A 25604-nucleotide genomic window follows, 5' to 3' on the forward strand; every position below is an offset into this window, starting at 1 on the left:
CTGTGTTCGGGAACCTGCGGGGCCTGGAGCCAGGCGGGAAGGTTGGTCTCTCCCGGGAGCGGTGAGTCATCCTCTGAGAGTCTGCAGCTCCTGCTGTGAGTCACTGTCCCTGCGACCAGGACACCAGGATGCCTGGGGCTCTCTCCTCCCTGTGAGGTGGGCACAGCAGGTGCCTTACATGGATGTTGAAAGGAGAGACTCGGGGATGCCTGGTCTCCTCGACACCTGTGGGGGGACACACGCTTTGATGGGGCTCCTGTGGCAGCTCGGCAGCTCGGCCAGACTTGGACGCCGTCCTCAGCCATCTCTGGCCAGGGAGGGTGGGTGTGCGAGGAGGCTTCGTGGGCCACGCTGACTGCTCCCCACGCTTCGCTGCCTGTCCTTCCCTGTCCCGGCCCCGGCTGGAGGCTTGCTTGGACGCTGCCTCTGGCTTTGACCCTTGCTTCTCTCCCAGCCTGGGCAGAGGAGGAAGGTGGGTCCCCAACCTGGGATAGGGTTTGGGAGGAGAAGGGGGGCCTGGCCCAAGGCTCCTGGGAAGAGACACCCCACATGCAGGCTCAGAGGGCCCCGAAACCAGGAAAGCTGCCCTTTCTCACCCTGTTGGGTGGTGATCTGCTGACCATACATGGTGCTAGGCGTTGGGATTGAGTTGCCAGCACCCCAAGCCCAGGGTGGGGTCCTCACGACATGCAGCTGTGGGGCTCAGGCTTCTAGCCATCAGGCATACCAGTGGTGTTCCCAGCAGGAGAAGGGAACAGGGGCAGGACGAGGGCCCCTGTCTCTGACCTCCTGTGCCAGAGAGCTTTGTTGGACATTTTTGCTATAAAAATTATACCTAATGAGCACCACTGTAGCTAAATCTCTCACACAACTGATTATGAGACTGACAGAACATGAAGACTCTTAACTCTGGGAAACGAACTAGGGGTGGTGGAAGGGGAGGAGGGCGGGGGGTGGGGGTGAATGGGTGACGGGCACTGAGGGGGGGCACTTGACGGGATGAGCACTGGGTGTTATTCTGTATGTTGGCAAATTGAACACCAATAAAAAATAAATTTATTATTAAAAAAAAACAACTGATTACTCTCTTAGAATAAATGCCTGGGGGAGGTATTTCTGATCAAAGATTAGGAACCTTTAATGCCAAGCCATCTTCCAGAAAGATTGGGCCAGACTTCAAGGAGGTTATCGTCTGGGGACACTGGGCATTTTATTCAGGGGCCATAGATGAGTGGGCAGCATGGGGGTGGCCCGAGCTATCAAATGGCAACGGGAGGCTGTGGGTGGGTTTTAGGGTGGGAGGGAGCAATGGATGTGGGAAAACGCACGGGTGCTGCTGGGAATGGGAGGGGGGCAGAGACAGCCCCGATTGCCTGAGGTGGCACCAGCCCTGTGTCCGTGGGCTGGGGTGCCCTGTGTGCCCAGGGCTGTGACGGCACTGGAAAACCGCTGTTGGGTGTAGATCATGCAAGCTGAATTAATTCCATCAGTAGCATTCACTGAGCTCCCTTTTGTTGGTGGGCGTTTGGGGCTTAACAGACCCAGAGAAGTGGGACCCTGGAGAGAAGTGAGGCCTGTGTCAGCCCTGGGTCTGAGTCCTGTCTCAGCCACTGTGTGTTTTGGACACAGCACCAAGGCTGTTAACCTCAGCCTCAGGGAGGGGGGTTAGTGCCACCACCAGCCCCTGCTGGTACTGAGGGCACGGTGCCCACCGGTGGGCATTTAGGAGGAGGGGTGGGAGGCCAGGCATGGGGTGGGGCCTCAGGTCTTTCTCAAGAAGAGACAGGGTTCTAAGGGCAACATCGGAGCCAGGCCCTGGCACAAAGCGATGCTCTGCTCAGGCTGCTGACCCCTTGATGAGAGGGCACTGAGGACTGGGGATGGGGAAGGCAGCACAGCTGAAGCCAACTGGGACAGGGCTCCCAGGCCTGGCTGCACGTTAGAGTCACTTGAGCCTCAAAAATTGTGAGGCCCAGGCCATACCCCAGCCAGACCAACTGCATCAGGACCTCTGTGGTGGGAGTAGGGTGGGGCCAGGCTTCCTTTTTTTTTTTTTTTTTTTTAATTGTGATAAGATATACATAATAAACCTTCCTTTTTTTAACCCTTTTATTTCATTTAATTTTAACAGCATACATTTCAGTAGGGTTAAGTACATTCACACCATCATACATTGGTCAATCTCCAGAACTTTTTCATCTCCCCAGACGGAAACTCTGTGTCCCCCTTAAGCAACTCCTCATTCTCCCCTCCTGCAGCCCCTGGCACCCATGCTGTGCTGTCCTTATGAATCTGACTCCTCCAGGTCCCTCCTATAAGTAGAATCATACAGTATTTGTCCTTTGGTGACTGGCTCTTCTCACCACGATGTCCTCAAGTTCATCCATGCTGTAGAGGGTGTCAGAATATCCTTCCTTTTCTTTTTGAAAGATTTTACTTTTTTATTTGAGAGTGGCCAGAGCCTGAGCAGGGGGGAGGGGCAGAGGGAGAAGCAGACTCCCCACTGAGCAGGGAGCCCGACCTGGGGCCCTGAGGTCACAACCCCAGCTGAAGTCAGATCCCCCTACCCCACGGAGCCACCCAGGCACCCCAGAGTGCCCTTCCTTTTTAAGGCTGAGTCTGGATGGCCAGACCACACCGTTACCTGTTCCACCGCTGACGGTGGACACTTGGGTGGTTTCCAGGCCTGGGTGTCGTCGCCCTCGCCCGCAGCTGCGGTGGACGGCCCTCGGGCTGGGCACACCCCTGGCTCCCTACCCTGCGGCTCCACGGGCGTCACCCCAGCGTGGGCCAGGGTGCCGCCTGCTGTTATCAGGTCCCACCAGCGCTGCAGGAAGCCCTCTGCCCCCACCCGGGCGGCCAGGCCTGCAGCCCCGGGAAGCGCGTGAAGGATGCACACTCAACACACACCGTGTGACAACGTTTAAGAAGCGAGAGTGCAGGGAGAGTCACTGCTCTGTTCCCCAATTTGCTCAGTAAATGCTTTTGCGAGAGGCACGGGGCTATGATTTAATAGGTGGGATCCCCGGCCTCATCGAAGGAATTCCAGGGGGCGGGGGGCGCGCCCCTTTCCTAGCAGGTAGATGCAGAGCCTGTTGCAGGGACCAGGGCTGCCCGTCCCGCAGCGTCGCATCCACGCTCTCCCGCGGCTGCTGCAGCCCCAGGAGGAGCGCGGGGACCTCCCTCGGCCCCGCCCACACCCACGAGGCCCCGCCCACATAACCTAGGCCCCGCCCACACCCGCGAAGCCACGCCCCCTCTTTGGGGGCGGGGACGGACCCGGCCAATCAGAGCTCCCGCGCAATAGGCTCCGCCCCCCCAGGTGAGCGTGTTTTCCCAGACTCCTCCACTTCCGCGGAGGAACCGCGGCGCCGCCGGCCCCCGCGCCCCGCGCGCCCGATACGCCGCACCCCGGACAGCGCGCGCCCCGGCTCGTTGGGCCTCACGTCCGCGCGGGAGGCCGGAGGAGGAGGCGGCGGCGCCCTGCGCGGGGCCCCGGGAGCCCGTCGGGAGGGGCGCGCCCGCCGGAAGCCGCGGCCCACCTGCCCGCGGCGCCGGAAGTGGCCGCGGCTGCCCACTTCCGGTCAGCGGGGCGCGCGCGGGCCGGGGCCGCGGACGGGGGCAGGGCCGGGGCGCCCATGGCGGAGGGCGGCGGCCCCCACGGGCGGGCCGGGCCGGGGCCCGCAGGTAACGTGCGCGCAGCCGCCGGGCCGCGGGGGGCGGGGGGCCGCGCGGGGCGGGGGCGGCGCCCGGGTCGCGGGAGCCCGGCGGCTGTGCCCGGGCCGGGGCCGCGTCGTGGGCCCCTGCAGCCCGGCCTTGCTGCCCGGTGGAGCCCGCCGCCCAGCCGCCGCCCAGCCGCCGCCGGGGACGTGAGAGGCCCCCCCCGGCTGTCGGGACGGGGCTCGGGTCATCTTCGGGGAAGCGCCCGGAGCCCGCCGCCTGCCCGGGACGCGGGGCCTTCTCCGCCCCGCCGCCCGCCGCCTGCCCGGGGCGCCGCGGCACCTGCACGGGCGGGGACAGGACGGCGGCGGCCGTGACACAGCACGTCCGGGGGCGACAGAGGCTCGTGCTCGCGGCCCAGCCCAGCCGAGCGGCCGTCGGACCTAGGGCTTCCACCTTGAGACCCTCCCGCCAAGCGGGCGCGCAGTTGCAGGGCGGGCGGCTGCGCTGTCTGCTCCGTGGGGGACGCGTTCCCTCCTAACCTGTGCTGGGATTCTCTCTGGGTTAGTCTCTGGATTCGCCCCACGTACCAGATGCTTTTATGGGCTCTGGACCTTACACACGTTCATCATCATCTGGGTCTTTGGAGAGACCCCCCCCCCCCCCCCGAGAGCTGATTAGGCTTGGACACTGGTTCAAGGAGCGCTTTTCATCCCTCTCTGTTCATTCTTTCAACAGACTTCCCCCCCACCCCAAGATTTTATGTATTTACTCATGAGAGACAGAGAGAGAGAGAGAGAAACAGAGACACAGGCAGAGGGAGAAGCAGGCTCCATGCAGGGAGCCCGACGTGGGACTCGAACCCGGGACCTTTTTTCCCCAAAGATTTTATTTATTTATTTATAAGACACACACACACACACACACACACACACACACACACACATACAGAGGCAGAGACACAGGCAGAGAGAGAAGCAGGCCCCATGCAGGGGGGCCTGATGCGGAACTCGATCCTGGGACCTTTTTTCCAAAGATTTTATTTATTTATTCATAAGAGACACAGAGAGGGAGAGAGAGAGAGAGAGAGGCAGAGACACAGGTGGAGGGAGAAGCAGGCTCCACACTGGGAGTCCAATACGGGACTTGATTTCAGGACCCTGGGATCATGCCCTGAGCTGAAGGCAGACAGATGCTCAACCGCTGAGCCACCCAGGCGTCCCTCAACAGACATTTATTGAGGAAAGTGCTATTGGCCAGACCTTGCCCTGGCTGGGGACACCACAGTGAACAGGGGCAGGTCAAACGAAGCCCCTTCTTCTATCCTGGGGTTTGGTGGGTACTGACTTTGACCCCAGGGATCAGGACTTTAATGTCTGGATGTCATTTGAGCATGAGAGAGACGTATGGAATAGAGGAGGACTGGGATGGCCCCTTCCCATTATAGACGGGGGGTAGTGTGGGAGACAGGCTGCTCTGGCCTGTATGCAGGGCCTCTTACATCTTCGCAGCACTGTTTTGTTATTTACAGTGTTGCAGGCCTGGGAGTGAGGGGCCACAGAGATTTCCAGTTAAGGTCTGAGAGCTCTGTGGAGTCCCTGTGTTGACCGTGAAGAAGCTGGTAGAAAAGCAAACTTGAAGTTATCCTTGGATCTGGAGCTAGGGAAGAGGAGGCTGCACTGAGCTGGACCAGGCGGTGGGTTGAAAAGAAGCCAGCAAAGGGAGGCCCAGAGAAGAGCTTAGCAAACATCTGTGGCTCCCACTTATCTGTCAGTCTTTGCTCTACACATTCTGAATCGTACTCGCTCCTGCTTTGAGCTTTTTCACTCTGGGGGTTGAAACTGCAGGGTAGCTGCTGTACAAGAGGAGAGCAGCTGGAGGAAGATCGGGGTGGGGGGGCAGCCCTGCAGTTTCCCTGATGCCTGCCTCCGTGGTTGTGGGATCAGCCTGGCTGAGCCATGTGTGTGTGTGTGAACTCTTGCTGCCCTGCCCACCTGCCAGTGAACCGTTGAGTCCTGAAGGGCAAAGAAGCTTATTCATCGCCCCCATTTTACGGTGGTCAGGCCTCCCTTGTATATAGTTGGTATTTAAGAGACATTTACAAGACATTTAAAAGACATTACATCCAAATCAAAAGACATTGACTTGGATGTAAAAGCAACTCCATTGGAAAGAGTCCACCTGTGGAGGGGTATGCTTTCCATCTGTGCCTGGTCACATGCTGGGAGTGTGCACTCCTACTTTTTCCTTGTGCCCCCGTCTGTCGTGATGTATGCAAAACTCTTGATTATCTGGAGATTGTTTCTGGGCTCCAGTGTGAGCTGGCCTCCAATTACTTGCAAATAGGTATTTGATTTTACAAATTCATTGACTACTTAATTTTCTTAGCTGTGATGGCTGTGAAGTCCAGGACCAAGGAAGGCACCAGCAGATTCTTTGTCCGACAGGGGTCTGCTTCCTCGTTCATAGGCGGAGTATTTTTGCTTTGTCCTCACGCAGAGGATGTGTGGGAGCTCTCTGGGGTCTATTTTATAAGGACACCAGTCCCATTCATGAAGGCTCTGCTCTCATGATCCATGCAGTCACCTGCCAAAGTCACTACCTCTTAATACCATCACCTTGTGGGGAGACACATTCAGTTTATGGCAACTATTTTATTCCTCACAGATTTCGATACCCATTTATCTTTATACTAAGATCTTTTCTGGGCAATTGATTCTGTTTATCTTTTTATTCAAATGAGAATAAGTTCTTTTTAAAAAATATTTTATTTATTTATAAGAGACACAGAGAGAGGGGCAGAGATATAGGCAGAGAGGAAAGCAGGCTCCATGCAGGGAGCCTGATGTGGGACTCGATCCCAGGACTTCAGGATCATGCCCTGAGCCTAAGGCAGATGCGTAACTGCTGAGCCACCCAGGCGTCCCGAGAATACATTCTGTTAACTGGTAGGGTAGTATTTTTTTCCCATGTGTACTAAAAATTAAGTGATTTTCATTCATATTTCCAAATAAACCTTTTTTCTTTTTAAAGTAGGCTCCATGCCTAGCATGCTCTGTGTGTGTGTGGGGTGTGCGGTTTGACCTCAGGACCTGAGATCAAGACCTGAGCTGAGACCAAGAGACAGACACTTAACCCACTGAGCCACCCAGGCGCCCTCTTCAGATAGACTTTTATAATATTTTTGTCACATCTCATATACCCCCCCCAAAAGAGGTTTGTTAATCTGCTTAATTTATTTGTTGCTATTTAAAATTTTTCTAGCATTGACTCATCTTGTCCAAGCACATGGTATGGTGTTGAGCACTTATCTCTAGTTGTCTTTTTTGTTTTCCAGTTTTCCAGTCTTCATTATGTGAAGCTGGCTTTCTATTTATATGCATATGTTTTTAAATGTTCCTTCTTCCTGAGGTGTAATCTATATTCAGCAGTGTACCCCTCTTAGGTTACCATCTGATGAGATTCTCCTGGAGACTTCTGTGAGGTCAGTGCCCAGGTCAGCTTGCTGCAGTCACCCATGTTGCAGACAGCAGCATTTGTTTGGCTGTTGAATTTTGCCAGATGCAAGTATCTTTTTGTAACATAGGAGATGATTATATGGTGTGCCCCACGATTAAGACACCTCTACATTCTTGGGATAGATAGAGTAATGCTATGGTGGATTTTTTGATACCTATTTTAAATTGCCCCTGGCTAATATTTTATTGAGGATCTTCTGTATTCTTCAGCAGGGTTGACTCATTACCTCCGGCCCCACTTAAAAATTACTACCCTTGTCAGGTTGGTGTCAAGAATGTGCTTGTTTCATTAAGGGAAGCTTTCTATATTTTTCTAAGCACTGGGAGTTTCTGGAGCACGGGAGTGGTTTATTCTTGAGCGCCTGAGCTCGCCCCGGTGTCCAGATGACAAAGGGGCCCGCGGCAGAGGGTGCCCCCTATTGCCTGGTATTGGCAAGGTTTCCCCTAGCTGACAGGAGCCCCTCTCTTCAGTGCAGGTCCTAATCTGAAGGAATGGCTCAGGGAGCAGTTTTGTGACCATCCGCTGGAGCACTGTGAAGACACGAGGCTCCATGATGCAGCCTACGTGGGGGACCTCCAGACCCTCCGGAGCCTGCTGCAAGAGGAGAGCTACCGGAGGTGAGCACCACTGCTGGGGCCGGGCCAGTACTGCACGAGGCTGTGGTGTGGACTCCCTGGTGTGCAGGTGAAGAACCTGATGCTCCTAGTGTCAGAGGACAGGGCCGCAAAGGAGATGGAGGAGGCATGGTCGGACTTGCAGGAGATGGCCAGGCAGTGAGCGTGAGGAGACCTGAGTTCAAATCCAGCTCTGTCCTTGGCCTTTATATTTTCTGGAAACTTCTGGCTCTCTCTGGTGTCAGCTTTCTTGATGTTAGTCTTGAGGGCAGCACTGTTATTCTCTTGAAGAGTCGTCCTGCCCCCTTCCAAGTCTCCTGGGGCTCTTTACCCTAAGCTGTGTACGTGAGTTCACCTAACTTTGTTATATTCCCGTGCTTACCCCTCTGTGGGTGCAGACTTCCTGACGTACCCTCCTCCAGCATCTGGTGTCCACTTATCTGCCTCCGGGGCCTGGGGCTCAGGCCCAGGCCATCATCCCATCACCTGGGGATGCGCTGTGCGCTCACCTTATTTCCTTGTCTGTAGTACCCTGCCTGTTGCCCACTCGATCCTGCCACTTCCTCCAAACCGGCTCAGGCTCTTCCTTGGTAGCAGCAGCGGAGTGTTGATACTACTTTTTTCCCCACCAGGGACCCCTGGGAGAGCACAGAGTCTTCCCTCCTGGCGTTCTTGGATTGTTTTGTGGGTCGAAGATTGGAGTCCCAGCTAGCTTAGAAACTGACCTGCAGCCAGAAAGTCCTTCATGCTTGGTGTTTCTGTTTCCCCGTCAGAGTTAGGATGGCAGGGAGTTGATAGAAAAAAATGCTTGCCTGTCAATATTGAAATTAATGCTGCTTTTTATGAATAGCTCCCAAGAGAAGGACTTCTAACAGTATGAGAATGGGTTTCTTTTTTTTTTTTTAACTTCTAATGTCTTAGCATTATTTCCTCAGAATAGATAACAGTATTTAAAAAAAAAAAAAAGCTCTAAGGATCCAGAAAGGATCGTCCTACGAAGACATCAAATGGATTCTGCATGAATATTTGATGCGAGTGACTCAAGGCCAAAGGAAATCTTAAATTTGCAGATGTAATAGTAGAATAAAAGAAATAGGATAGAGTTCAACTGGGTATTTACGTATTGCTTTTCCAAATGCTTTTTTCCTTCTTATATTTGGGTTTAGTAGATCTGTTTCTAGATGACATTTTCCTGTTGCTGTGTGCTTCTTTGACAATGAGTCCTTGGAGTGTTCCTTGGCCTTTCCGGCTAGTGGAAGCCAGTGCACAACTGAAGGAGGAACCCCTGACCCACTCCGTGTTTCTGTGTCACTGCTTCAGTGATGTGGATGGCCAGGCTTGGTGTTCAGAGTTGCATAGGGAGTTGGCTGCTGACGTGGTGGGTCGGTGGACTACACGGCCGTGGCGTTCCTTCACCAGGGAGTCATGGTCTGATTGTCACTTCTGATGAGAGCTTAGTATAGCCAGTTTCCCTCTGTGTTGGCCTTAGTGATTCCTGCAGGCTGTCATTTGTGCTGTGTCACAGGCAGAGGGACCACAGTGGTCACCTGGACCCAGTGAGGATGCCAAGGCCCCACCTCAAGGCCTTCACAGCTAGTAGCTGGTGGGAAGAGGCCTTGGGATCCTGACACAGATTGCCAACAGTTGTGCTGCTCTTCATCCTGCAGTGTCTCCCTGGGCAGACCCTTCCACTCTTTGTGGAACAAAGAACTTTGGACCAAGAGTCAGGAAATCTGGGATCTTGGCTTAGTGTTCATTGGTCTGCCTGTGCCTCAGTTTCCTCTGCTTTGCAGTGGGCTTTTCAGATCCGTGCTGCCCCATGCACAGATCCAGCATTTCATAAAACAGAACGCACGTGGAGGCATTCTTGAAGCCTAGGAGTGTCTGAAGAGGTTGCCCCCTGGGTCTCTGTTTCTTGTATGTGCCAGCATGAGAGGGAGCAGAGCAGCTTGTGGGGTTCCCAGCTGCCCTCCCAGCCCGGCCCCCCTGTGTTCTTTCTTAGCCGCATTAACGAGAAGTCCGTCTGGTGCTGCGGCTGGCTCCCCTGCACACCGCTGAGAATCGCGGCCACTGCGGGCCACGGGAACTGTGTGGACTTCCTCATCCGGAAAGGGGCCGAGGTGGATCTCGTGGATGTGAAAGGACAGACTGCCTTGTACGTGGCTGTGGTGAACGGGCACCTGGAGAGCGCCCAGATCCTGCTGGAAGCTGGCGCTGACCCCAATGGAAGCCGGCACCACCGCAGCACCCCCGTCTACCATGCCTCGCGTGTGGGCAGGGCCGACATCCTGAAGGCGCTCATCAGGTCAGTCCCGCCGAGGCCTGGCCACCGTTGCCCTGCACGGGCCCTTGGGGGGACGTGGCCCCATGGCTGGCCTTCCTGGGGTCACACTCTCATCCCCTGTTGCCTGAATTTACTTCTCTCTCTCTGTAAAGTCAGACATGTTGGAAGATTTGTCTGTTAGTCTTTTTAAAGAGCTGCTTCTTAGTGCTGCCTGCCAGTTCTCATTTTTCTGCTGATCGTCTATTTTTATATTTTTCCCATTTTCCTTATTTTAATTTTATTTCTCTCCTTTTTCAGTTGAATGATTATTCATTTTTTTCCCCTGAAGTGTCAACTTTCAAGGTTATTAATTCACCTTTCTGTGTAGCTTTGGTCATATCTGCTGAACTTTCCCCCCATTTTTCAACCAGATATTATCAAAGTCGATTTCTTCTTTGCTCTTATGGTCATGGAAGAGAAAAGTTGGATGCACGTTTTTATGAACTACTTTTACTGTATTGGGCTCAGATAATGTGCAGTGTATAATTTGCATTTGGGGGATTCTTTTGAGTTTTTTTCTAATTTTTTTTAATGTCACACATTAAAAGGTTAGGTTGCTATGGTTACTCGTAATGCCGTACCAACCACGGGTGTTTTATTTGCATAGTGCAGTATGGTAGCCTCGGTGGTGTTCCTCGTGGTCCCTCTTGTTTTACATGTTTAACCATCAGATCTGCCCCACGTTCAGAGAAGTCTGTTCGTCTTTAATTGCTGTTGTGATTTGTCAGTTTCCCTTTTTATTTCTAGTATCTTTTTGTTTCCTGTTTGATGCTAAAAGTTGTTGCGTGTGGGTTATGCTCATTATCAAATCGGAAGGGAACTGTAGGTTTTATTGAAGGCCTTTTGTCGCATTTAGTTTTAACCTTTGTGGGTTTAAGCAGCGCTGTGGGTGTTCACCTTTCTTAGTGGACTGGGAAGGATTCTGTTTTCTCATACATTTAACACTATGACCATAGCTGATGTTAGGTCTGTGTCTCTCTCGGTTTCTCAGCTGCTCCATGTTTTGTATCTTTGCTCCATGATCTCTGTTTTCTTTGCTTTCACTTTCTATTATTTTAGATAGTTTATGGTGTTATTTCAATTATAGTTATGGTTACATTTTTAAAGAATTTGAACCAGATTACATTTTCATTTTCTGTGTCTCCAGTGACTTCTTTCTACCAAAGATGCTTTTTTTTTTTCCCATGTCTTGTTCCGGAGGCATTTCCTGTGGTTGGACAGAGTACAGTTTATTTAGGTAGCCAGTTTTCAGTGTGGAAAGGATCGGGTAAGGGTCCTATTGTTACAGGCCGCAGTGGGGGTAGTTCTGAGGAGCAAGAGACCTGGTGTCTCCTCGCCCAGCGCAGGGTGTACTGAGAGTATATTTATTACGTGAAACTTTTTTTTTTTTTAAAATAACTATGGAACTGGCTCTTGGAAAGACAGACAAGGGTATTATGGTTGTTATATTAGAAGATGATAAAGCTGTGATGCTTTTTTCCCTTCTCTTTAAGGATTTTTAGCCTGATAATCTAAGCCACCCCGGTCCCATGTCTTTGCATCTTAGAGAATGTAAGTCATTAATTTGGAAATATTTTTGAATAGGATCAATCAATGAAATTTCCTTTTGGTTCCAGAAATCCCTTCAGGCATTTCAGTCAGTTCATGATGCACAACTGCTTTGAATTAACTGCAGGCTTGACTTCCAGAAGTACATATACAGACGCCCTGTTTGAGAAAGTGTGGCTGTTATTAAGACATCTTATTCTCTTACTGGAGCATAGGACGTTACTATTACAACGAGGTACCAAGAACACATATTTAAAAGTTTTCTATTTTCTAAATTACCAGGTAACTGACTTACTGACTTTTGGAAAATGGGAGTGATATGGTTGATTTACTGAACAAATAATATAATCTAAATAGAATGTCAGCTGTTGCCTTCCTAGGTCCTTGGCCCTGATAATGCAGGGCTCTTTGCTGTCACGCCGTAATTTGCTGTTTCTCTGCAAGTAAATTCTACTTTGTTATTTGTAAATTCCCTTGATATATGTTGCTGACTTTTTTAAAGAAGGTAAGGAGTGGTGTTTCTGTATGTGCAAAACTTATATTGATTCACTGAGTTGTCCCAGTGGTTCCTTGCCAGAGATATTAAAAGCAGGAGGGGAATTTTGGAAAATATTCAGGATTAAAATTAACTGGATTCTATCCAGCATATTTTTATGAGTGGATGAAGGGCTGTCTTTCCCATAGTTCAGTAATACCAGATTGTCATATTGCCCAAAAGTACAAACATTTTGGAAGACCTGTCCCTGACAAAAGGAGGAAAAAAAAAATATCACTGCTTAAAATCTAGTTCTCTTTTTCTTAATTGATTGAGTATGTGAAGTGAAATGGCAGTTTCTGTGTGGTTTGGTCTATGTTTTAGGACACTCCTGTCCGTGCTGGAGTGTCTAGGAGGCTGGGTGATGTTTGTGTTAGTGGTGTCTGATGATGCTACGTGGCATCAGTGGGGAAGCGGACTGGCCTGTGAGCACATTGGTCTGTGTGCCTCTCCTTTCTCTTCTTAGGCCTGTGCTGCCTGAAAGCAGAAGTGTGGGTTTCAGAGAGAAGTTCCTTTGGACATTCAGAATAGTGCTCATGAGATCGGTGGTAGAATATGATTGCTGGCCAGACATTTATATCAGGGCCTGGAAGATGATGCTCTTTCCTGTGTTCTAGACCCCTGCCTGTCCACTTGTCATCTCTGCTTCTCATACTGTCATTTCCTAATTGCAGTGAAACATGTGCCGACAAAACCTGTGTGGCATTGAGGGCTGTCTGGGGTGCTGGAAGCCCAAGGAAGCAGGTGCTGGCTGTCTGGTGTTGACTCAGATGAGAGTCAGGTAAAGCCTACGGGGCAGTGATCTCACAGGAGCCAGATCCTATCCGGTTGCACAGGATTGCACTTGGGCCTGTTACTGCTGGTGTTCACTTTGATCTTTTGATTAAGGTGGTATCTGTCAGGTTTCTTCACTGTAAAGCTATTCTTTTTCCCCTCTGTAATTATTTAATCCGTATTTTGTGGAGAGGTACCATGCAACACATATATATCATATTTCTCATCAAATTTTTAATTTATTTGTTTATTTGTGTTAGACTTATGGTTCCTCCCTTATCTCGGGAGTTATAATCCCTCATTATTGTTACTTACTTTGACGCTCAGATGGTCTCGGATTTGGCTGCAGGGAGCCCAACTTTGTCATGACACGTCCCCTGCATCCTTTGAACAGTTTCTTATTTTGTCTTATAACAGCATATTCTAGGCTCATCTAGCGTCATGCCTGTCTTAGCCCTGGAATTAGTCATTTCTCCAAGGAGTCCTGGTTTCTTTTAATGGAGAATGGTATTTAGAAGCCAAGATCTGGATACTGATAGTGTTTATTACATATGGGCCATTCTGTTCTCAGCCCTCCTATCGGACAGACCCTAAGTTATATATAAACACATTTCTATATCTACATACATTGGCAGTTGAGTTCACCCGGATGCTTCTAATCCAGTCTGGTACCACAGAGGCCTTCCTACTTTTCCCTTTTCCAAATTTATTTGCTTTTCTGACAGAGACCTGGTTCCCCTTATCCTTAACATATATATTTATTTTGCCAATCCCCCATCTGTAACCAGTCTAATGTTGCTGCTCCCTCTCACACATGACTCCTCATCTCATGTGGGCTAACAATACTCCATGCCAGGCAGCACTTTTAGGAGGCATCCTCTTAGCTTTGCCAGGACTGATTCACTGAGCTAGGCTGCCGTCCATGCTTGAGTCAGTGGCCTCTGCTTAGATTAAAGAGACCTAGATTGGTAGTTTGCACTTGGGCTGAGAGAACTCCAAATTCTTGAAGTAAGTCACATTTTTGGACTTCCCAGAAGATAAGGGCAGGTCTCTTGTGGGGACCCAGAAGCCTCTGCCTTTTTACAGTCATTTAGAGATCGGCTCTGCTGAAGAATGAGGCTTCCAGGTCAGACTGTTCATGCATCTGTCCCGTGAAAGATGCATTTCCTTACATCTGGGCTGTCAGTGGGCCTCAGAAGAGGAGAGCTCTTGGATGGCCATAAGGATTATCTCAGGGACTGCTGTGAGCTCATGGGGGTTGGGGGGGCAGGCGGCGGCAACGGGGATGTTGCATGAAGCTTCCCTGTTGGCAAGCTTTGCTTCCTGTCTTAGGTCCTTCTAGGTCATCTGATGTTGAGAGTAGCCTGGCTGTCTGGTTGTTTGGTATAGTTGAAAAGAGGAGCCAACCTGCAGGCAGGACATGATGGCACCATCTGGAAACACAGTTGGGTTAAAGTGTTTTGTTTTTTTCCTTTTAACTTTTGTGGATTGTTTTTAATTTGTTTATGACATATATTTACATGGTTCCCAAGTCAAATCTGTAAAACAAAGTATATTAAAAGAAGTCTAGGGATCCCTGGGTGGCGCAGCGGTTTGGCGCCTGCCTTTGGCCCAGGGCGCGATCCTGGAGACCCGGGATCGAATCCCACGTCAGGCTCCCGGTGCATGGAGCCTGCTTCTCCCTCTGCCTCTCTCTCTCTCTCTCTCTCTCTCTCTCTGTGTGACTATCATAAATAAATAAATAAAAAATATTTAAAAAAAAATAAATAAAAGAAGTCTAACTTCTGTGCTGGTCTCCGTCAACCCCCTATAGATGACTTTTTAAAACTTATATGGTTTATTGCTCCATTGTTAAAAAATAAGCATAGTGTCTATGTGTCTAGGTCTGTGTCATAGACAGGTATGTATTGTAACCACTTTCCCTCAGATAAACAGTAGCATGCTACACACTTTCACTGCCCTGCCTTTCTCACTTGTTAAATGTGTTGAGGTCATTCCAGAGCAGTATTTAGTGATACTCCTCACACCTTTTCATAGTGGTTCGGTGCTGCTTTATGTGGATGGACCACAGTTTGTTGAACCAGTCTCCTTTTGAGGGACCTGTGGGTTGTTTCCTGCCTTCAGCTATGGATAAGGTTTTAATGAATTGTGTGCATGCATCTTTTCAGAATTTTGTAAATGTATCTTGGGAATAGATTCCAAGAGTGTGATTGATGGGTCAGAGGGTAAATGCTTATGTAATTTTGCCAGCTCTTGCCAAATGTTTTCCTAGTGGGACTGTTCCATTTTGCATTGCCCCCAGATCTGAATGAGATTTGTTGTTTCCTAAAGTTTGGTCAATAAAATTTTGCTTTTCCCCAGTGTGATAAGTGAGAAGTTGTATCTCAGGGTAGGGTTTGTTCGTTTGTTTTGTTAAGTATAATTGACATATAATTTTATGTTTCAGGTGTAAAAGTAGTTTTAATTTGCATTTGTGCTATGAGTGAGGCTGAGCATCCTTTCAAATGGCTGAGAGATGCCTACCACTGTCAATATCTCTTGCTCATTTTCCTGTAAAACAGTTGATGTTTTCCTTTAAAACAAACAAACAAACAAAAGATTTATTTATTTGAGAGAGAGCAAGAGTGAGCATGGGGGAAAGGCAGAGGGAGAGGGGAGTCCCAAGCAGACTCCGTGCTCAATGTGGATCCCAACTTGGGGCTTGATCCCAGGACCTTGCGATCACAACCTGAGCTGAAACCCAGGAGTCGGACACTTAACTGACTGAGCCACCCAGGTGCCCTGATCTTTTCCTTTTATTAGTTCTTTATGTATTAACGATATTAATCTTTTGTAATATTCCCCCAACTTTTCCACTTACTGTTTTACTTTGCTTATGCTGTTTTTTTGCCATGCAAAAGTTTTTCTTTAATTTTTATGGTAAAAAGCTTTGTTTTGGAGCTCCTGGGTTGCTCAGTGGTTGAGTGTCTGCCTTCAGCTCAGATCATGATCCCGGGGTCCCAGGATTGAGTCCCACATTGGGCTCTCCACAGGGAGCCTGCTTCTCCCTCTGCCTGTGTCTGCCTCTCTCTGTGTCTCTCATGAATAAATAAATAAAATCTTTTTTTAAAAAAAAAAAGAAAAGCTTTGCTTTTTACATCTTTTCTTGTTTGATTTTCCAAAGGAACTTTATAATCAACTTTGTAACTCCAGAGATGTTACTTTTGTTTATTTATATTTATAATCAAGTTATATAGTTCTAAGAATGGGATTTTCATTTATATAATAAACCTAGGGGAAATTGACCGCTTAATAATGTTGAGCCCTCATCTTTAAGGCAGTGGTGAATCTTTCCATTTCTGACGTCTACTTGTGTGACTTTAGTAGTGTTTTTTAACTTACCTCCTGCAAATTTTGGACACAAACTGTGAAGTTTATGCTTAGATATCTCATTTTAAAATTATTTTGATGTCATAAATGAGGTCTTTTTTCCTTTTGTTTTTGAACTTATTTTTGTATGTATGAAGTCTATTGCTTTTATAACTTTATTAGTTAGTAAATTCTCTTATTGCTTATTGTATTTTCATTAATTATTTAGGGCTTTTCAGACATAGTCATATCCTCTGAAAATAGGGAAAAAATTTCCTCTTCCTTTATAATCTTAATTGACTAATTGCTTTCTTTTATCTGATTGCACTAATAACTTTATTTAAAAGGCCTGAATAGGGGCGCCCCGGGTGGCTCGGTTGATTGTCTGACTTTTGATTTTGGCTCAGGTCGTGATGCGTTAGGGTCTTAAGGTCAAGTTCTATGTCAGGGAGTCTGCTGCTTTTTCCGCTCTCCCTCTCCCCCGCCTCCCTCAGCCACCTCCCCCAGTCACCCCCACTGCGCGTGCGTGTGTGCGTGTGTGTGCACGTGCCCACGCTTTCTCTCTTAAGTAAATAAATCTTTAAAATGCCTTAATAATAGTGGGCTAGGTGTAGGCGGCTTGCCCCGGCTTCCATAGGAGAGCTGCCCCTATCCCATAAGGTGAGGTACCAACATCTGGGTTTTATCTTATGAAGAAAATGTCTATCACTTTTTTTTTTTTTTGAGTATTTATAAACCTGCATTAGTGTTGAGTTTTGGCCCATGCCTTCTTTTTATCATCTGTAGAGGTAACCATGATTTTCCTCTTAGTTCTGTGAATGTGATGAACTGTGTTCTTAGAATTTCTCCTATTGGAACCACCCTTGCATTCTTGGAATAACCCTCCTGAGGTCATGGTTATTGCTTTCTTAATATACTTTGGATTCTCTTTGCTAATATTTCATTGGAGGTTGTTAAATTGATATTCATAAGTGAAATTAGTTGGTAGGTTTTTTTTTTTTTTTATGGTGTGGCTTTCGTCAGGTTTGGGGATTGTTTTGCTAATTTCGTAAAATGAATTTGGAATTTTTCCTTTTTTCCCCTTGGTTTTGAAGTAGTTTAAATAGCCATAAGATTGTCAGCTCCTCACAGGCCTTACAGAGTTCCCTTATGAATTTTTGTGTGAGTGGACTCCAAGTTGTTAACTAGTGTCTTACGTTGCTGGAAGTCGTGAGACCATCGTGGTCTGTGGGGTCTCCTCAGCGGCTCCCCGGTGCTCACGGAGGTCAGGCCTGTCTCCTCAGGGTGTGGTGGGTATCTGTTGACTTTGGCTGGTCTCCCACAAGGTCTCATTGTCCCTGTGTCTCCCCTGTAGGTATGGGGCTGACGTCGATGTCAACCACCACCTGACTCCTGACATCCGGCCCCCCTTCTCCCGGCGCCTCACCTCCTTGGTGGTCTGCCCCTTGTATATCAGCGCAGCCTACCACAACCTCCAGTGCTTCCAGCTGCTTCTCCAGGCTGGGGCGAACCCCGACTTCAACTGCAATGGTCCTGTCAACACGCAGGGCTTCTACAGGGGCTCCCCCGGGTGTGTCATGGATGCCGTCCTGCGTCACGGCTGTGAGGCAGCCTTCGTGAGCCTGCTCGTAGAGTTTGGAGCCAACCTGAACCTGGTGAAGTGGGAATCCTTGGGCCCTGAGTCAAGAGGCAGAAGGAAGGTGGACCCCGAGGCCTTGCAAGTCTTTAAAGAGGCCAGAAGTAAGTGGCCTGAGTTCCATTCTGATTTGCAGTCTGTTTGGCTCAACCGAATGAATCGGGCTATAGTGATTAAAAAAAAAACAAAAAAACAAAAAACAAAAAACCCTTCCAGTGAAGCTCTTAGTCAGAATCTTTAGTCAGGACCAGGAATTTTCCAGACTACTTCCAGATTGGCCTTTTCAAATTCCTAGACACCCAAGAGTTGATACAAAGGAATATATAAAAGTACATGTTCGAAGTTCCTGGAATTATAGTCTCTCTACCCCTCTGCTCTGCTTTGTGACCCCACATTCCTTCACTTACACATAGTTTCTCCATGTTTGCCTGACGACAAATTGCAAGCCCTTCCTCCTCTAGGGGTCCTCCTTCCCTTTCTTCAGTTCCCACTCAAATACCGTTATTTTTATTATGTGATAATGTCTGGTTTTTGTTAGGATAAACTCCCATAGTTGCTTATTTATGAAGAAAGATTTTGCTAGTGAATTAATAAATCGATAGCCAGGTTGTGTGCAGTTGATCTGGGGCTTGGACTTCTTCTCTGAGACTCTATCCGGGACTCAGAAATTGGCCTTGTGCACCTCCTGTGGGCTGCTGTGGCCCTCCGTGACCCACCCGTGCCCGGCCTCCTTGCCTGGGTCTTGAGGGCATCTGAGTTGAAAACCTTTTCTCTGACCCTTACCTCTTACAGAACTTCAGTTGATTGTGTTTTTGTTGTTGGGGTCTCCTCAGCCAGTCATTAAAACGTGCTCCCATGGAGCCTTCCCCGAAAGGGTTGGAGAAGTGGTCACTGGAGTCATCCTGGTGGAGCGAAGCTGCCTGGGTTGTGCCTGCTTCACAAGGCAGACACGTGGCTAGGGCGTTTTGACCCAGAGCAAAATTGTCAGCCTGCAGGCCTCATAGAGCACTCAGCCTGTGTCTCCTGGGTCCCCCTGGACTTCCTGGGATCCCCCAGGAGCCGAGGCTGACAGAGGGTGAGGGTCAGTTCACACCTGCCAGCACCTTCAGTGGTCAGCTCTGATTTCTGTCTAGGAAATTAACCACAGTCAAGGAGGTGCTGTCACGGTGAGCAGGTGGCCCAGGGGGAGATCCCAGCCTTTCCACAGCCGGGCGGAGCAGATGACAAGACCTTCCTCACCAGGGACCCCCCCCGCCCGCTGTCCACTGTAGAGCTGGGAGCTGGCAGTGAGCGTCAGTGCAGTCCTGCCTGCGGTCGTTGGAGTTAACCTCGCTCCCTCTGTCTCCCTTTCTTCCCACGGCGATCCAGGTGTCCCCAGGACCTTGCTGAGTCTGTGCCGTGTGGCCGTGAGAAGAGTTCTTGGCAAATACCGGCTTCATCTGATTCCCTCGCTGCCTCTGCCAGACCCCATAAAAAAGTTTCTGCTTTATGAGTAGAATTCCGGTGCAGCAGTTGATTGCAGTGAGAAGAAGGTGATCTGCCGTGAAAGTTGACGCCGATTCTTGCCCCCGTGAACCACATCCTGTGCTGCTGATGGAATCCCACTTGGCTCCTGGTAAAGCAGAAACCGCCTTGTTCTCATGGACTGTAATTCCATCTCAGGTGCTTGGGGCATCGGACAGTCCTGGGGTCATTGTCAGCTGAAAAGTTCATACAAAATTCCATTTCGTTCTTCCTCAGTATCTCTGTTGTGGATTCTCACGGTAGCATGTTAACCAAGTGGGCCTTGCGGTGTGTGTGAGTACGGGCCAAGGTTGGAGGCCTGCTAATGGCTCCAGTGGGGAAGACGCCTAGCACTTTCCAGAACTGTGCTTCTGTTTATATTTTTACTTCTCAATTTCATTGTTTGATTAAAACCTTCTGACACCTAAATGAAAAGAGAGCTTTGGTTAAAAAAAAAAAAAAAAAAAAAAAAAAAAAAGTAGAGTACGGAAATGCAGTTCATGAATTTGCTAGTTTGTTTTCCCTGCTCCTGGGGGTGACATGTGGCATTTGTCTACACACAGCCCTTCCTTGCCACTTCAGTGCTCTCTTCTTGTGGCAGCAGTGTCCTCTGTTAATTGTCTCTAAGAGGGTTTCTTGGCTGCATGGATTGGCTGTGTTAGCTCAGTCAGTACCTGCATCCTTTCAGAGTCTCACGGGATACCCTTTGGCAGCACTGCACCTGTTCTGATTCCTAACTGTGCCTAGTGTCACGCCAGCAGGTCTCATGAATTCTCTGCCCCTTCACTTTGGGGAGCTTCCAGACACTGATTGATCTTAGGAGGCCCACACTGAAGATCTAGCCAGGAAAATGACTGCCTCCATTTGGACCAAGGACTGCTCCAAACAGCATTCACTGCCAGTTCTAACCGGAGGAAACACCTGTGGCGCTGCCTTCTAGTCCTTGCACACTCCAGGACGGGGGGATTCACTTGCCCTCTGGATGGTTCCAAGCTTCCAGTTGCTTAGTGTCCAGTGGACAACACATCTGGCATTTGGTTGATTGCTCTTTGCCTCTTTGGACCTGATGTCTTTGTAGTTGCTCCTTGAACCTAAGGATGGGGCAGTGAGGTCAGGGGTCTTCCCTTGCCTCCTTGGGGCTGCTGGTAGGTGAGATGAGCTAAGTGATCATCCCCAGGTGTTTGGCTGTGGGCAGGGGTCACTCACATCCCGGCTGTGCAGCTCGGGACTGGCTGTGTCTGTAGAGGTGGGCCATTGGCTGCCTCCTCAGAGCTCTCCAGGTGACGCCGTTTCTTGGGAAACCACATCTGGTAGTTTGAAGCCTCTGATGACCATTGTGTGGAATCGTGGTGATTCTCACCTTCAGAAGTGTTTAGAAATGGGTAAATTCCAAATCTGAGTTTAGGTTTTCTATAGTAAGAGAGATCTAATTTGTAATCATTGAATTAATGATGCAGGTTTACTTCATGACTGACAGCACTGTATATTTTAGCCGAGGAGACACGCAGTGCCTGTCATTGTCTTAGTTGGCTCGAGGATAGAATTCTAAACGCCTCCTTGTGTCATGGACGGCTCTGCCAGAAAGCTGGGCTGTGACCTGTAGGTGTATGCGTGGGGACAGAGGGGAGAAGAGTCCCTTATGATTCGGGGGGAAGACAATCACTGGAGGCTCCACGTGGCTACAGTGACCCTATCACAAGCTGTGGCCATAGTGTAACTGTGGGATGGCTGTCGGAGCCTGCGATTCGGCGTGTGCGCTGCTGCCAAAGGCCTGGGGGCCCTGGTTGGCTGGGCTTATGCAGAGCTTGGGGCCTGTCAGAGTGACATTGTGAGCTGCGGGTTGTGGGTAGCTGGTGAGGGCCGTTAGAGCCAGAGCCAGGTGCCGTGGCTGAGAAGGGATCAGGGGTGTTCCTTGTGGCACTCGGGGTGGGCCCAGGACCGCAGTGAGGCTGTGGCGGGAGCTTTGGGGAGGTGGGGCTCTGTCTCCACATGGAGAAGTTCGAGCCACCCATGGGTGGACTGAGCCACTGGCAGGGAACTCCTGTCACCAGTGGTGTGAAAGCAGTGGCTGGTCATCTTCTTGGTAGGGCTGAGAGAGTGTGGGTGGTAGTTCACCTTACTTTCAGCTCTTCCAACTCTGGGTCCCCTTTCCTCTGCCCTCTTGGCTCAGGTTCTCCCCAGGCACACTCTGCGTCTGCCCCCCTGGGTGCTTTCTGCAGAGGCCCGTTATGGACCGGGCCTCTCCAGCACTGCCCGGGGTAGACAGTGGCTCTGTCCTGGACCTTCTGGAAAGCAGTGCTTGGGGATGCTGCCAGGGCAGAAGCCTCGTACCTGTAGGCACGACCACCCGGCTGTGCCGAGGCAAGGGCCCAGCAGCGTGGTCTTAGGGTCCGTAGCCCAGGGAAGTAAGCGCGGGGCTGATTTCTGGGGTCTTGAACGATTTTTCCAGGGTCTCTTAAAGGAATGGACTGAGCTGACCCTCACTGCTGTGTCTCCCCCAGACCTGGCCCGGGAGGCGGTGTGAGTCAGGAGCGCAGGGTCAGGAGGTGGGGCCTCTCCTGCTCTGCCCCTGGAGTGTGCTCTGCTCTAGGCCAGCAGCAGGACGCCAGGGCATCCGCTCTTCCTTTGCAGAGGACAGGTCTGCTGCTTTGTTCAACCAGACTCTGCTGATTCTTTCGGAATCTGGACAGCTTTGAGGCTCACCCTCTAGTCTGAAACTTCATAGCCGCCAAACATGAATCTGGAAACAGTGTACATCGTTGCTTAAGGCCATTCCTACTTGTTGTGAGTAACTTTCCTAAAGCTCCCTTTCTTTCTGTTGGCAAGGATAGGGTAATCATGTTTCTGAGGTGTGGGGCACCCAGGTCCCACGTAGCAAGGAAACGTGGTGGTGGTGGTGTGATGAGGCTGCTGCCTGGCAGGCCCCAGAGCCCCGCAAGGAGGGGCACGACAGACCCGTGGGAACGAGCCAGAGTGTCCCCCTCAGCCTGGTCCCAGGAGTGTCCCGTCTCTCCCCTCAAACAGAGTCCTGCTGTAGGCCTTGGCTGCTGTGGACAGGTGGGCAGGGATACCTCTGAGAATTCTGCTCTGGCATCTTGGGTGTGGATTTTGAGTGTATTTCCCAAAGCCATCAATGTCACACATAGCTGTGCCTTTTCCTATTACTTATGTTATTTATGTATTTATTTATTTATGTCCTGCCTTGTTCTAGAAAAGGGTTGAAGGCAGTGATGCTTGTTTTTTTTTGTTTTTTGTTTTTTTGTTTTTTGATGCTTGGTTTTTGATGTTCTGTTTTGACATTTGGGAAGTTTCCACATGCACCCATTAGGTGATTTTAAAAAGAGGACAATTAGCAGTTTTCTAATGTTGACTATATTTCTGTTCTCAGGCTTAAGTGCCATCCTTTTTTCTTTTTACCTTCTTTCTTGCATTGATTTTTTTGAATAAAGGGTTCATGTAGAAGTAGGAGGAGAGGAACATGCAGCAAGCATAGGTGTGAGCAAAGGAAAATCAGCCTTAGAGGGAAATGCTTTGCCCATGGTTGTCTGCATGCTGCTGCACGGCCCAGGCAGGCCCCAGGCAGTGTGGAGGCTGCACTCTCACACCTGTACATGCCCACAGGACTTTTGGGAGGACACACGGGAGAACGTGTGTGAGAGCACTTTGTACTGAGCATTCCCTGTGACTGTAAACTGCCCTCGTGACTCTTGTCCCTTTCTCAGTGGATATGCATTTGAGGGGATGGAGGTGCTGGAAGGGCCTGTGACCTTGGGGATCGGGCTTGACCTTGTGCTCCCCCCCACCCCCGGCAGGCAGCGATGCTCATGGGGGCCCATAGCATAGGCCTTTGGCACAGAGGGCTCTGTGCATGTCAGTAAGTACAAGGGCACATGTTAAATAACTTATGAGGTCAAGTTTATTCAACCTAGAGGTTTGTATTTTATTTTGAGATAATGTCCTTCCTAACTTGGGTGATAAAATGTACTTTTATGTAACAAAGGTGATAATATATATATATATACACACACATAATTTTTTTTTTTTTTTTTTTTAATGCTCTTGGCTGTAAGATGAAGATAAAATACTAGCTGCTCTTTGTCAAGCCCCAGAGTTTCTTCTTAAGTTTGCCAGTCTCTGAAGTCCCAGAGCCAGGGAACCACAGTCCAGCTATGGTGTATGTTTACATGATGATGAGAAATTCCTCTTGGATTCTTAAAACAGCCTGTTTATGTTGTTGAAGGCTCTCACAGCATTTCTGCTGCCTGGTAGTCTAAGAGTAAGCTCTGAGGTCACCACATGTGGAGTTGGAGGGTCATGCTTATGTCCTGGCGGTGGCAGAACCGCCCTCTGGGGTAGGCATCAAGCCATTCCTGCGTCCATGAGAAACACTGTCTGGGAGTACTGCGTGGCCTTCTCAGTGGGGCCCGCCCTTACCTCGGGCCTCGGGGCCTGTGGCACCCCTGAGCGCCTGGGGCACGTTGCATGTTGGTGATGGCGCTAATAGCAGGCCTTCTGGGGCTGAGGCTTCAGGCTTCCGCCCTGCCCCTTTGGCCGCCTGCCTAGGCGCATGGTGACCAGTCCTCAGTGGTCTGGGCTCCCCACCAACTCCTATCTACTTGCTGAAAGTGCCTCATGTGGCCATGTGACCTTTCTCCCTGACTTACTTTTATCTCCTTCCCACCCCCCTACAGCCTGACCCCTCGGTGTGGAATAAAATAACTGGTGTGCACTCTTAGTGGTTAGTGGGCTTGTCTCAGGAGAGTTCCACGGGAGGGCCACGCAGACCTTGGAGTGTAGTGATGTACAGAAATACACTTTATAATCCTAGGCAGACAAGCCGACGGAGCAGTGAGGCGGGGAGCAGGGGTCACTTCTGTTGCCTTAACATGTAATCACCCAGTGTCTGGAATACATGGGCAGCCTTTTTTGTTGTTGTTGTTTTGATTTCAGATCTCCACCAAGTAATGTACGAATGTGTGTAAATGCAGCTTGAGTGTGGTGTTTGTGAACACAGCTTCTTGTACCTCTGAAGTCACAGCTTCCTGCTGTGCTCTAGCCCCAGCGTGCCCGCTCAGCTCTGCAGTGTTGGCACAGTGCTTGGTTGGTGGTGGGCATGAGAGTGTGACCCGCAGGGGCCTGTGTGCGTGGAGACATGCTGCAGGGAGTGTTCGCCATAGTCCCTGCGTGTCCCTTCCGCTCTGGTAACGAATGTGTGTTTGCCCTCTGCTGCTGGGACGGCGACTGTTCTTGCACTTGTGCCTGGTGAAGAGTTTTCACAAGTATGACGGACATCTTTGATATGTTATTGTAACTTTAATAAACGCTTTATTACCCTTTAACTCAACTCCCATCCCCAATGCCTTACTTTTTCGGACTGTTTATCTCAACGGGTAGAAATTGGTCTTGTGAAATCTTTGAATACACATTTCAGCCACGTGATGGGCTCCTTGGAAAGTTTGTAATGATACGGAGAGAGGAACTTTTTTGAACTGCTCTGAGGGATCTTGGTATTCTAGGGAGGCACCCAGAATGTGGCACAGATTTAAACTTCCGGCCAAGCCAGTTTTACTTAGTGGGGTTTCCAGTTTGAAGAGAACGTGCCCTTAAAGTGTTTGAAACCCACGGCTTTCAAGCAGAGCGAACTGTCCCTGTGGGGCTCTGCAGGGGGAGGCGGTGGAGAGCTGTGGGCACCATTGTTTCTGGGCCTCTGTTACATGTGGCTTACTTTGACAGCGGGAGGGTGAGGTATGAAGCTTTGGGATGAACCCAGCAGGGAAGGAACTAAATAAAAACATGTATGCATATCTCAGAGACCACTAGGATGCTCTCTGTGCCTGCTGTCTCGGATACCTTCTTCATTCCTCGCATCCTGGCCACTCCCCACCCCCAGCTGCACACACACCACTCCTGCTCGGACGGAAGGGTGTTTTCACTTTCTGTCCCAAACCAGCTCAATATGTGTGGCAGAGATGAGTGGTTTTCCTGCACTGTCCGGTTTTCATGTGTTGTAACAAAGCCCACAGTTTCAGCTGGACACTTAAATTCCCAGATTAGCCTTTATACAGTGGCCATTTGCCATAATTCCTTTCTGAAATCCCATTAAAGTGACAGGGGAGTTTTACTTTTTAAAAAATGTACAAATCC

The 25604-nt window shown here is 49.8% G+C and overlaps 1 protein-coding gene across 2 annotated transcripts; it reads left to right on the forward strand.

The window, feature by feature from the left end:
• Nucleotides 1-3596: 3596 nt before the first annotated feature.
• ASB1 (ankyrin repeat and SOCS box containing 1) lies at nt 3597-24804 on the forward strand. 2 transcript variants are annotated; one of them, XR_012016849.1, is made up of 6 exons: nt 3597-3687; nt 7655-7796; nt 9796-10098; nt 17676-18061; nt 19326-19572; nt 22092-24804. XR_012016849.1 is itself a non-coding variant. In XM_072796912.1 (5 exons), exons 1-5 carry the CDS (start codon nt 3639-3641, stop codon nt 19451-19453), a joined length of 1008 nt encoding a protein of 335 aa, XP_072653013.1. In that variant the 5' UTR covers nt 3597-3638; the 3' UTR covers nt 19454-24804. The 2 variants fall into 2 exon arrangements, 1 of the variants encoding a protein (XP_072653013.1); XM_072796912.1 differs by having other exon boundaries at nt 19326-24804.
• The last annotated feature ends 800 nt before the right edge of the window (nt 24805-25604 follow it).

The sequence above is a fragment of the Canis lupus genome, chromosome 24 (assembly GCF_048164855.1).
Source record: "Canis lupus baileyi chromosome 24, mCanLup2.hap1, whole genome shotgun sequence".
Classification (NCBI taxonomy): domain Eukaryota; kingdom Metazoa; phylum Chordata; class Mammalia; order Carnivora; family Canidae; genus Canis; species Canis lupus.

What these genes read in the sequence shown, in the direction of transcription:
- ASB1 (XM_072796912.1), top strand. Translation starts at nt 3,639, where the DNA reads ATGGCGGAGGGCGGCGGCCCCCACGGGCGGGCCGGGCCGGGGCCCGCA. An exon ending in ATCCTGAAGGCGCTCATCAG is followed by an intron (nt 10,099 to 17,675) that starts GTCAGTCCCGCC and finishes TCTCCCCTGTAG; the next exon opens with GTATGGGGCTGACGTCGATG. An exon ending in AGTCTTTAAAGAGGCCAGAA is followed by an intron (nt 18,062 to 19,325) that starts GTAAGTGGCCTG and finishes ACGGCGATCCAG; the next exon opens with GTGTCCCCAGGACCTTGCTG.